This window comes from Mandrillus leucophaeus, unplaced genomic scaffold (genome assembly GCF_000951045.1).
Source record: "Mandrillus leucophaeus isolate KB7577 unplaced genomic scaffold, Mleu.le_1.0 Scaffold462, whole genome shotgun sequence".
Lineage (NCBI taxonomy): Eukaryota > Metazoa > Chordata > Mammalia > Primates > Cercopithecidae > Mandrillus > Mandrillus leucophaeus.
Genome location: NW_012104943.1, coordinates 961,332 through 974,055, shown reverse-complemented (window position 1 = coordinate 974,055; position 12,724 = coordinate 961,332). Strand labels below are relative to the sequence as shown.

General features: G+C 43.1%; 1 protein-coding gene across 11 annotated transcripts in view; it reads right to left on the bottom strand.

Annotated features, from left to right (window-relative positions):
* The window catches only part of GPM6B (glycoprotein M6B), a 184,129-nt gene that overhangs the window by 25,300 nt on the left and 146,105 nt on the right, over nt 1–12,724 (bottom strand). For 10 of the 11 annotated variants that reach the window (XM_011994819.1, XM_011994823.1, XM_011994825.1 and 7 more), the window contains 2 exons: nt 3,034–3,220; nt 805–961 (listed from right to left, as the gene is read on the bottom strand). In XM_011994819.1, the coding sequence (XP_011850209.1) occupies nt 805–961; nt 3,034–3,220 (344 nt within the window). Of the gene's footprint in view, nt 1–804; nt 962–1,218; nt 1,354–3,033; nt 3,221–12,724 lie in introns of those variants that run through there. The other variant, XM_011994826.1, reaches the window with a different exon arrangement.

The following is a 12,724-nucleotide window of genomic DNA, read 5'->3' as shown; positions in this document are numbered from 1 at the left end:
GGATCACCTGAGGTCAAGAGTTCAAGACCAGCCTGACCAACATGGTGAAACCCTTTCTCTACTAAAAATACAAAAATTAGCCAGGTGGTGGTGGCGGGCGCCTGTAATCCCAGCTGCTCGGGAGGCTGAGGCAGGAGAATCGCTTGAACCCAGGAGGCAGAGGTTGCAGTTAGTGGAGATCGTGACACTGCCCTTGGAGACAAAGTGATACTCCATCTCAAAAGAGAAATCTTAGTCTTGAGCTATACAAAAACAGGTAGTACACCAAATTTTGCCCACAGTCCATAGTTGCTAACCCCTGTCTTAGACTATAAGCTGTTTGAGAAAGAAGGCTGTATTTGAATCTTTGCATCTCTAGTGGCTAGCAAAGCCCAGATAGGCGCTCTGTACAGCAGGTGCTGGTAAGTATTTACAGAAGGATCAGGACGATTTTCCATAGTCCATGTATGTCTTTATGGCCATGATCCATATTTAAAGACAACCAAAGGGAAGCACTGAGACCACATGAAAGTTATCTCCTTCTATAGTGGGAACTTGGCATTTGAAAAATCTTCAGCACCCTTTTCACCTTTACACTGATGAGAACATTTGATTTATTTCTACCAGCCATAGATTTTAATTTACTATCAATAACATGTTGCAAGTTTTTATAGTCCTAACTCTAAATTGGTAAGGCCAGTATTTGTGTCATGGACCCTCCATCCATGCTCGATACCTGGTAGCTTTTGCCAAATACAAGGAAATACATCAAGGCATGGCTCTGGTTGTACATCAAACAATCAGTTATCAGAAGTTCACACTCACCATTCCACTGATGCATCGGCCACAGGCGGTTGTTTTAAACTCACCGTGCAGTTCTTTCACTGCACTTGTGGTGTAAAAGCCTTCTGCCAACAGAATGATCCCATACAAGAAGAAAAAGGACGCAATTCCATAGATGACATACTGCATCAGTTGTATCCTACAAAGAGAAGAAGAGATCCTGAACCATTAAATTCACTGCCTGGTAGTGACTACGGTTCTGGACGCTGGAGAGAGGACATGACGGGGATGTTCCTGTGAGCGCATCACTCGCCCCACTGATGGCTTTGATGTACTTGTGCAGCATCCTGGGCGGCATCCCTGCCCATGTCCCAGCAACATGGGCCTTCCTTCCAAGGTGGGAATGATGTTTCCTCTGCTCAGGGCAGCATCCAGTTGTAATCTTTTAATCCTTACCTGAGTCCTGGGCGGCAAGGGTTAGAATCCTCATTTCGGACATAAGTAAAACACAGGTATTGAGGAGTTAAGCTCCTCATCAGAGGATACACAGTTAGTGGCAAAGCCAGCATCTGAACCCTGGTCCATGACAACATGTTCTTTCTGCCCTATCAAAATGCCTCCCAACCAGGCCTAGTGGTTCATGTCACTCTGATAAAACCCCTAAGTAGGCACTCAGGGCTTCTTTAGGGGGTAATTTGGGGAGATGTTTTTTGCATTGTGACTCCCACCACACAAGTAGTAGTAAGTCGAGTAGGTTTAAGATACAGAAAGTTAATTCACAATGCAGTTTGTCTCACAAAAGCTAACAAAGATGGATGACATGTCCTCAGCCTTCAGCTGCCCATTGGAATCACCTGGGGAGCTTGGAAAATACTGGTACCTGGATCCCGCCCCAGAGCTTATGTCCTAATTGGTCTGGGGTAAGGTATGGGGATCTTTTTTTAAAGCTGCTCAGAGTTTTGAGAGCCACAGATTGAGATCACTACCTAATTAAATCAATACACCTTTCCCAGGTTCAGTCTTGGTAAACATTTCTTCTTTGCACATAGTTGGCACTCAGTGAGTCCCTTGTCCTGCTTGAGCCCTCCTTATAATCTCCCCAACCTGTGTTCATTTCTTTGGAGGTCATTTGTGAACAGATAAGAAAGAATAAAATTCCCTAAGGACTGAAGAGTCTCCAACATGACTCCATGACCATTCCATAAAAATTCATTCATGTCTTTTTCAGTCTGGTAAAGAAGTTTCTTATAATCATAAGACACATAAACACTGGAACTTTGAGATTCAAGGGAAGAAAAAGAAACAATGAAGGAAATGGAGAAAGGGGAAGACATGCGAAGGAAATAAGTAGATTGCTGCTGAGCTTGCACAGTTATGAGAATCTATGCATGGGAGTCACTGTGACTCCATTGAGAATGTTTCCAGAAAGAAAGGCAGAGATCTGCTGCTAAACCCCTGGACCTTCCTCTCTTCTGCAATGGAGGATGCCCTGGGATCTGCTCTTCTGCTAGAAGAGTTAACGTTAAAATACTGCTCCTGGAGGCTCAGAGTTGGGGTCAGTCCTTAACAGGGCTCCTGCCATTCCAGGGATGGTCACTTCCTGGGAGAAAGCTGGAGGCATCTGTTACTTGGGAACAATACAACTCTGTTGAGACAATCGGCAGCATCACCTATCACCATGTCACAGCCCCCCACGTCCACAGCTACCATGTGTGAAGTGTCCTATGTGCATACCATGCCATTCCCAACATTCCCAAGTAACATTCCACCCTGGGGCCTAAACATCTACCACATTCTAGGCCCTTTCTTTTTCCTTCTCTCATGAACCTTTTTCTATCTGCATAAAGTGAACTTTAAGTAAAAGCATTCATTTTGTGCCAGGAGAGCACACTGTAGTCTTTCTGAAAAACATCATGAGGTGGTTGCATCTTAGATACTTTTTTTTAAAAAACAAAGTATCACTCTGTCACCCAGGCTGGAGTGCAGTGGTGCCATCCTGGTGCACCACAACATCCACCTCCTGGGTTCAAGTAATTCTCCTGCCTCAGCCTCCTAAGTAGCTGGGATTACAGACACACACCACTATGCCCAGCTAAATTTTTTTTTTTTGTATTTTTAGTAGAGGTGGCATTTCACCATGTTGGCCAGGCTGGTCTTGAACTTCTGACCTCAGGTGATCTGCCTGCCTCAGCCTCCCAAATTGCTGGGATTACAGGCATGAGCCACCAGGCCAGGCCTTAGATACATTTTTAAAGGGAACCGGATACTTACACCTCGCTCAGCAAGGCATGGTCACTGGCGTTGGTGGAGAAGTGTTGCTCAAGAATCGCCACGGTGCCTGCGAGAGCCACATGCCCACAGCCGCAGAACAAGGCCACCCCGGAGAAGCAGAGGATGGTGGCCACCAGGGAGGCGTAGGGGACTCCTCCCAGACACTTGATGCAGCATTCAAAGCAGCCTGGACCCAAAGGAGAAAAAATACAGCCATTATGGGCAAGAACGCCTCTGGTCTTCAAGAATACCACATATTCACAGAGAAGGCTTTAATTATTCCATCTCCCCTCTCATGCTCTATGGTTAATACTTCGACATCCCAAGGGCCAGTGTGGTAGTTACCGTGATCTCACATTCTGCAGTGAGGACCCTGAGGCTCCAAGAGGGAATGTAACTTAATTTGCTCAGAATCTGGAAGGGTAGCGAATGGCAGAGCAGTCAATTGACAAAGAGTTATAAGGTAGTTACAATTCTAGAGCTTCCCTGATTGACTGAGTGGTGGGGGGAGTCCTGCTCAAGTGCCTATGAGAAGCACTCATTCCACCAACACAGTCAAAAGAGGACAGCAGTGAAGCTGCAGCTCTGTGAAGGAAAGCAACAGTCAGGTCGTCTCCAGCCTCACAGTTCTGGGGTTTCAATACGTCTGCTGCTGTAGCAACCAACGGATTTCCCCAAGCCCTGGACCTCCTGGGCAACTGGGAGAATCTGATACAGCAATTATGCCGTCGCCCGGTTCAAACAAATAGCAAGGTGATTGTTTTGGAAAGGTCACAAGTATTTTGGTCCCTAATTCAGTGAAGTACAAGGTCACCAAGAGCCACTCAAATTTCATTCAAGTTGACATCAGAAATTATCTCAAATTTTTAATAAAAATGCTTCCCTCCAGCCCAGTCAGCTCAAGCAATTCATTTACAGTCCTCCTCCTCCCCGGCTTCCACCTTCCCCGACACACACGTTCAGAGTCAGAAACCAGAACTGGTGGGTGATATTTAAGTACTTGAAGGAGAAAAAAGAACAGAAGAAAAAAACAAAACCAAAATGAACATCCATGAAGTGGAATGAAGGAGAGACAGCCGTAACTCACTGTTAATCTTGAAAAGATGAGACTTGTATTCATTTTTAAAATAAACTTTTACTTGAGATGTCCATAAAGACCTGCCCGAGGTGCACAGCCAGGTGACATTTTCAGTTTGGAGACATTTATGTTTCAGTAAAGGCAGCACTGGCCTCGGGATAATGTCAGTACCTCTCCTAACCTCCCGTCCCTGTTTATATTATCCAGACCCTTAAGTAAATGGCTTGTCGGGGAAATTGAACTTTAAACGCATTATGGTGTTTAACAGCAATCAAGGGCACTTCATTACTTCAGGGCAAGCACATTAAGCCAGACCAAAAAAAAAAAAAAATTCCCCCAAATGGTCTTCACAGTTAGGTTATGGAATGACAACCCAGCATAAAACACCATAGATGAATGTTTTCATTTTAGTGAGCATTCCTTTTAAAACAGCATTCGCTTAAACCTATGGAAAATGACTATGAAAACTCATTACTAGATTTCTCTTTAGTTTATTGGAAGACAAAAAACATCAGAGCTTCAGAAAATAAAAAATATCAGGGCTTCATAAGAAAGCTGTGCTTCCTTTCATTTCAAAACATGAGCAGCTGTTTTTAGGAAGACTAACTTCCCTGAAATGGATTGGGGAAACTATATAAAATGGGAACCATCCTGGCTAACATGGTGAAACCCTGTCTCTACTAAAAATACAAAAAATTAGCCGAATTAGCCGGGCATGGTGGCCTGCACCTGTAGTCCCAGCTATTCGGGAGGCTGAGGCAAGGGAATCGCTTGAACCCAGGAGGCAGAGGTTGCAGTGAGCTGAGATCGCGCCACTGAAGTGCAGCCTGGGCGACAGAGCAAGGCTCCTTTTCAAAAAAAAAAAGGGAACCAGTGCACGATATGGTTCAAGTTCACTAGCAAGTCAGTATCTTAAAGAGCTTCAGACACTTGGGATTTGTGAGCAGAGATGTTAGACCTCAATCTTATTTTGTCACATGACTTTCTGGGGACTGAGGTGAGAGGAATGCAACTCAAAGTCCAAATTCTCTCTAGGTTCCCAAGCTAAGAGAAACTAGAATCCTTGGCCTTGACGTATCTCATTATAAAGAGAAAACAGACATGGGTATTGTAACATTCACAGCCTCCCCACATTCTCAGCTTCTATGATCATGTTAAGAAAAAGATGAATGCCTGCTTTCCTGACTAACAAAGTTGTATCTGGTCCTTAAAGGATAAAGATGTAACGCCTTGGGACTGTATGGTCCAAAATGGTAGCCACTAACACATGTAGCTATTTACATTTATTTAAAATTAAATAAAATGAAAAATTCAGGTCCTCTGTTGCACAAATCACATTTCATATGCTCAAAAGTAACATGGACTAGTGGGTACTGTATTGGACAACACAGATATAGGACATTTCATCATCACAGAACACTGCTTTGGAAGACATTTGAATTGTCACATATTTGATTTTCTATAATGTGAGCTGGGTTCTAACTGGATTTTCTGTTGGATTTCATTAATTCAGTACTTTGTGAAGACCTACTGGGTGCCAAGTATACAAATGTGAAATAAGATACCTTTTTGGCTTCAAGATAAATCCAATACTGCAGGCAGACAAGTAACACAATTATTATAGTCCAGCATGATGGGGGTAAAGATACAGACCCCTGCAGAGCCAGTGGAAAGGGAGTGGAGGGAAGGCAGGCAGGGAAGGACAGAAGGGCAAATAATTCATACTGGAGGGGTCCTTCTACAGAAAGACCTAGTATCCAGAATACTTAAACAGTTGATGTGGTGACAATGACATATAACCAGATAAAACTGTTCATTAATTCTCTGAATTTATGTGTGTATATATATAAATATATATATATATATATATTTTTAAACTAAACCCACACCCTTTTTCATCATTTGGAGTTAGAGTTAGGTGTTACGGTGTAGCACACTTGCCCTTTAATGATAGAACTCGTCCTTCCAAATCCACAGTTGCCACTTCAAACAGTCTTTCATCCAAATGGTTAGAGCATTCCAAAGAAATATCACAGCTGCTCCCAGGCTCAAAAAGACAAGTCGGGTTAGAAGAATGATGCTGTTCAATCCCAAATTCAATACTAAATCAAAGCTAAAGTTTCCCTCCAATTTAAATCTCTCAAGGACTCTGTACAGCTCATGCTGTGGATCTAGTTTTATAACAGCAGAGAAAACCAGAAACTCGAGAATTTGGGGGATCACTTCAATGAATCATGCTCTCTCAGCAGATGCCAATGCTCTTATGTTTTCAGCAGATGATTTTATTTGTGGCTGTAGGAACCCTAGCTCCTATAGAACAGAAATCACCATCTTTGCTCCACTGGCACAGATAAAACTCTTATGGACTGTGCCAGCCAACATGACTAGAAGGTAGTGACATAAAATATGGGAAAAGTTTATGGGACATAATACAGCTAGATGTAGAGCTTATTCTAGCTTAGTTGACCAGTTATCTTCAGGGTTAATATTGCATGTGTGGTAGATATCCAACCATCTATAAACAGATCACTCTCCACTGTACCTTCTATGTCAGTATAGAAGCCACCTCTGGTAACAGTGTGCATGATATTTTTGAACACTGGGCAATTTAGTCACATATCACGCACTCATCCTGGAGGAACCAAAACTGCTGCAAAAAGTAAGAAAAAGCTAGATGTGTTTATTTAGGAGCTAGAGGATATAGGTAATATAGGAGCTAGACCACCTAGGGCTTTCCAGGCCACCTTCAGAATTCTGGACTTTATCTTCAAAATCATGGGAAGCCACTGAGTTCTTTTTGTTTTGTTTTTTTTAAAAGTCTTGCTCTGTTGCCTAGGTTGGAGTGCAGTGGCACAATCACTGCTCACTGCAGCACTGAAGTCTCTGGCTTAAGCGATCCTCCCACCTCGGCCTCTTAAGTAGCTGGGACCACAGGCCCATGCCACTGCACCCAGCTTATTTTTTATTTTTTAAATTTTTTGTAGTGACAGGGTCTCCTTATGTTAGCCAGGCTGTTCTCTAACTCTTGGGCTCAAGTGATCCTTTCGCCTCGGCCTCCCAAAGTGCTGCAATTACAGGTGTGAGCCACCATGCCTGGTCTGCCAGGGAGCATTTTTAAACATGGGAAACAGATTGGGGTTGTGAAAGATCACTCTGGATAATGTGAAGGGATATGTGGATCTGTAGCTGAGAAGAGTTGAACTTGAATGCTGGCAGCTTCTACTGGGCAACAAGGAAAACTATCAGAGGTCAAGAAAAGATACGAGTGGACCATTTGTCAATTCCATGTACTTTGCAAAGTGTGTTCATTGGACCAGCAGTATCAGCTTCAGCAGGGAGGAACCTGTGAGAAATGAAGAATGTTGGGCATGGCCCCAGACTAGCTGAGTCAGAATCTGCATTTTAACAGGCCCTCTGGGGTGATTTGTGTGCACATGAAAATTTGACAAGCCCATTTCTAGTCAACAGTGGCATCTTCCCAGTCTCAGGTGTGGCATCCTGAGTCTGTCTGAAGTGCCTGCTTTCATATTCAATGGCGTGTGATGTTTCTTCTCTAAGACGTGGCCCACTGGGTTTGGCCATAACCCTCCAATCACTTGTGAATCAAATGGCAAGTTCCAAGGACTACAGTGAAGAAAAACAAAATGTTCCAAGTTGTTCGACCGTCTTGAAAAGAGTGCAGCTAGAGTGCATTTTTGTGAGCCAAGCAAGTACTATTAACCTTGGAATTTTTCATGCTTTAGTGTCATGCCATAGGCAGGGTCTGAGAAGACAGGAATTGAGTCACCTGAGAAAGCAGATTTCTAAACACACACACTCCTACCCACTGCAGTGCTGGGAGTGCCTGTGCACACAAAGGAGGTAGATCTGGGATTCAGGCTGTCCTTAGTAGTCATAGGCAAGCTGATGTTTTTAAATATAAGGGTGGTGCCAAGTACCAGCAGAACACCATGCTGTTAAAAGTTTACGATAGCTAAGGAAAATCAGTGCTTTTCTTGGATGCTCCTATAAATCCACAGACTGAATTTTCCCAAGCTTCAAACCAGCAATGACAACATTGGGTAACGTGAATGAGAAAAAGCAAGGAAAGCATTTTTTTTTGGTGACTGTGATATATTCATGTATAAAATAAAAATCAATGCCAGGCTTTTTTTTTTTTTTTTCCTGAGAAAGAATCTCACTCTGTTGCCCAGGCTGGAGTGAGTGGTGTGATCTCCACTCACTGCAGCCTTAACCTCCTGGGTTCAAGTGATTCTTATGCCTCAGCCTCCCTAGTAGCTGGGATTACAGGCACGCGCCACTACACCCAGCTAATTTTTTGTATTTTTAGTACAGACGGAGTCTTGCCATGTTGGCCAGGCTAGAATGCCAGGCTTTCTAGCACATTTTAATAGTAATTCTCAATACCTCTCACCAAACCCTAAAAGCCTCTGTTGGGCTCATGTCTTATGCCTTCATTTAGCTGGCCTCTGGATAAAAAGAATTTTAGGTTTTGATTCACACAAAAATTACAGTGTACATTAGCCTAAGACAGTTTAAATATAAGCCATGTAGTAGGGAGGGAAAAAAATACACATCAATGCCTTTAACTCTCAAAGGCTATTTTGTCTCCAGCATCCCTAGAACCTTTTGTGCAGAACAACAGAATAAAACACTTTTTGTCCTCAGGCTTGTGGATGGCCGTTGCCATGGCTGTGAGTTCATAATGGCCAAGTGATTTGCCCAAGTTGTCTGTGATCTTGGCTGCAGATTTAATGCTGGCTCAGACGGAGGGCTGGCAGGAACAAGGGCTCAGATTCTTCCCCAGGGAATGAATGTCACACATACATACACACACACACACACCCCCTCCCAAACACCTCCCCCGTCCCCACACCACACATACACACACACACACAAAACCCTTACCTCTCTACATGGGGCCTTCCTTGCTATATTTCTGATTCTTAATGAGCCACAAAATTAAAAAGAAAAGATGCAGGAACCAAGCTTTACAACTTTCAAGCAACAAGCAATGGGAAAATGGAGGGAGTGAAAATCCTGAGAAGCAGCAGTGAATGTCAGTGGACAGAAGCTTCCCTGATTCTGAGCTGGCCAAGCAGTTCTCAACAGGGGGTGACTGTGCCCCTCAGGGGACATTTGGCAATATCTGGAGATATTTTTGGTTGCCAAAGCTGGGGGAGAGGGTGCTTCTGGCATCTAGTGAGACCAGGGATGCTGCTCAAAACCCACAGTGCACAGAATATGCTCTTATAACAAAGAATTATCCAGCCCCAAATGTCAATAGCTCCAATGTTGAAATTCTCTGAGGTAGCATAAAAAACATGTATATCGTTTAGACCACTGGTTCCTAATCCAGGCAATTTTGCCACCCAGGGACATTTAGCAGTGTCTGAAGACAGTTTTGGTTGTTACAACTGAGGGTGAGGGGACACTACTGGCATCTAGTGGGTAGAGGCCAGGGATGCTCCCAAACCTCCTATAATACACAGGATAGCCCCCACCCCGAAATAAAGAATGATCACACCCAAAATGCCAATAGTGCTATAAACCAAAAATAACTCTGGGCCAGGCAGGGTGGCTCACACCTGTAATCCCAGCACTTTGGGAGGCCAGGGCAGGCGGATCACAAGGTCAGGAGATCGAGACCATCCCGGCCAACATGGTGAAACCCCCATCTCTACTAAAAACACAAAAATTAGCTGAGTGTGGTGGCGCATGCCTGTAATCCCAGCTACTTGGGAGGCTGAGGCAGGAGAATCGCTTGAACCAGGGAGTTGGAGGTTGCAGTGAGCTGAGATTGTGCCACTGCACTCCAACCTGGCGACACAGTGAGACTCCGTTTCAAAAAAAAAAAAAAAAAAAAAAATCTAAGCACCATCCCCCTCCCCACCCAACCATCTGAATAGATTTCTGCTCTCTGCCAAGGGGATTCCAAAGTGAACCTGAAAAAACTGGTTCGGGCCATGAATGGAGGGGAGATTCAAACATACCTCATTATACCCTCCACCCTTCTGGAATTCAGGAAAAGCTAACCAGCATTAATATCAACAGACCTTAAATCTGGTAAGAGACATTTACAATCTATTCTCTCTGAAACCTGCTACCTGGAGGCTTCATCTACAGGATAAAACTTTGGTCTCCATAACCACTTATCATCATAACTCAGACATTCCTTTCTATGGATTCCAGGTCTTTACATAATTTTTAAATCTTCCTATAACCTGCAAGCCACCCTCTGACCCCCTTTGAGTTGTCCTGCCTTTCCAGATTGAACCAATGTACATCTCAAAGGTATTGACGGATGTCTCATGTCTCCCTAAAAGGTATAAAAGTAAGCTGTGCCTCATCCACCTTAGGTACATGTTATTAGGATCTCCTGAGGCTGTTTCAAAGGCCTGTTCCTAACCTTGCTAAAATTAACTTTCTAAATTGATTGAGACCTATCTCAGGTAGTTTTGGGTTCACAGTGCCAAGAGTGAGAAACCCTGCTCTCAGGTTACAATATATAATTCTGGTCTCAGACATTTGGTGACACTGCCAAATTCTAAAATCTTAAAAAGAAATGCTTAAAAGAAAATCAACTTTCTTGGAATACATCATAGAGCAGAGGTTCTCCATTTTTCCTGCACATCGGAATAATCTGGGGAGCATCTGAAAATCCTGATGCACCAGCTTCATCCCAGACCAATTATATCAGAATTTATCGGGGATGGGACTCAGGAATTACAGGGTTAGGGCTTGCTTTTTTGAAGCTCCCCTGGTAATTTCAATGAGCACTCAAGTGTTATATAGCACAGGTCAGTCAACTGTGGCCCACCAGCTAAATCTGGCTCTCCTCATGGCCTGCAAACTCAGAATGAATTTGACATGATTCTAAGTGGTTACATTTTTAACTGCTTAGAATATATTTAAAAACCTATTTTGTGACACATGAAGGGCACATAAAATTCAAATTTCTGTGTCTATAAAGTTGTACTGGTACACAGCCACGCTCATTCATTTATATATGGTCTATGGCTACTTTCAAGCTACAAAGGCAGGGTTGAGGCATTGCCACAGGTATTTACTATGTGGCCCTTTAAAGGAAAGTTTTGCAGACCTCTGTTTAACAGCAGTGGTTGTCTCTCTTTTTTTTTTTTTTTCCCAGATACAGTCTCACTCTGTTACCCAGGCTGGAGTGCAGCAGTGCAATCTCAGCTCTCTGTAACTTCTGCCTCCTGGGCTCAAGCCATCCTCCCACCTCAGCCTCCCAAATAGCTGGGACTACAGGAAAACTTTAACCTGCATATAAATCTCCCGGGGACCTCATTAAAACACAGATTCTGTTCAGGCAGGTCTGGAAAGGACATTGAGCTCCCAAGTGATTCTAACCTGCCTGCCCACCAGTCTCACTCTGAGCCAGGAGTGGGCTCTCAAAGACTGTGTGCAGCCCCGGAAGACCTCAAGATCCTTGCAGGAGGACTGTGAAGCCAAAACTCTTTTTATAATAGCACCAAGATGTTATTTACTTTTTTCACTGCTTGACATTTGCACAGTAAAACTGCTGATGCCTGAGCGCGAATCAGGCAGTGGCCCCATAGTGTACTTAGCAGGAACACATTCCTCACCACCACGCGCTCGCAAGCAAAAAAATTAAAGTAAAAAGCCAGTTTCACTTCCAAATGTCCTCGATGCAATAAAAATTATTAATTTGATAAATCTCAACCCCCGAGTATGTGTCTTTTGAACAGTTTGTGTAACGAAATGAGTGAGAGGATGCAGAGAGCCCTTCTGCTGCAAACCAGCATGTGATGGTGGGCTGGAGGAAACATTCTTATGTAATTGAGTTATGAGCCAAACTTGCACCTTTCTGGGGCAAACACCCCCTTTCTTGAAAGAATGCCTGACAAGCTATAGTTTTTTAGACTTAAGTATGTGGCAGAAACTTTCTCAAAAATGAACCACTTGTCACTTCAAAGAAAACAACTGATAGTATCTGTTGCCAATCAATTTTGGAAAACTTGTACCTGCCACAGTGAGACTGACAGCTTCCCAATACTTAACCAGACTTCTTGATGAAATCGGTGGTGATATTAACAAATGAAATTTTTTTGATATGGTTTAATGAAATGTGTCAATGTCTGGAAGATCTGTACAACTCACAGAACCAATATTTTCCAAATAGCCAAGGGAAAATAATTCTTGAATATAAGAGCCAATCAAAGTGCAAGATCAAGCAATGAATTTTAGTGGAACAGAGTACAAAAAGATCGTCAATATGGTTTCAGATTCCACATTACAAGTAGTCTTTAAGAAACCACTACCTGCTGAATTTTGGTGTAGTATCAAGGAAGAATTTCATAATTATCTGCAAAGGTCATTAAAACACTCCTCCATTCTCCAAGTTGTGAGAAATTGAGTTTTCTTCATATGCTTCAACCAAACCAAAATACCCCAAGATGCCTCTGAATGAATGCAGAGGCAGATGTAAGAGTCTAGCTGTCTAATATTAAGCCAGATATTAAACAGATTTGCAAAAATGTAAAACAGTCCTATTCCTCACACTAAAATACTCTTTTTGAAAATCGTTATCTTTCCTAAACATTACTTAGGTTGACATATAATGGATTT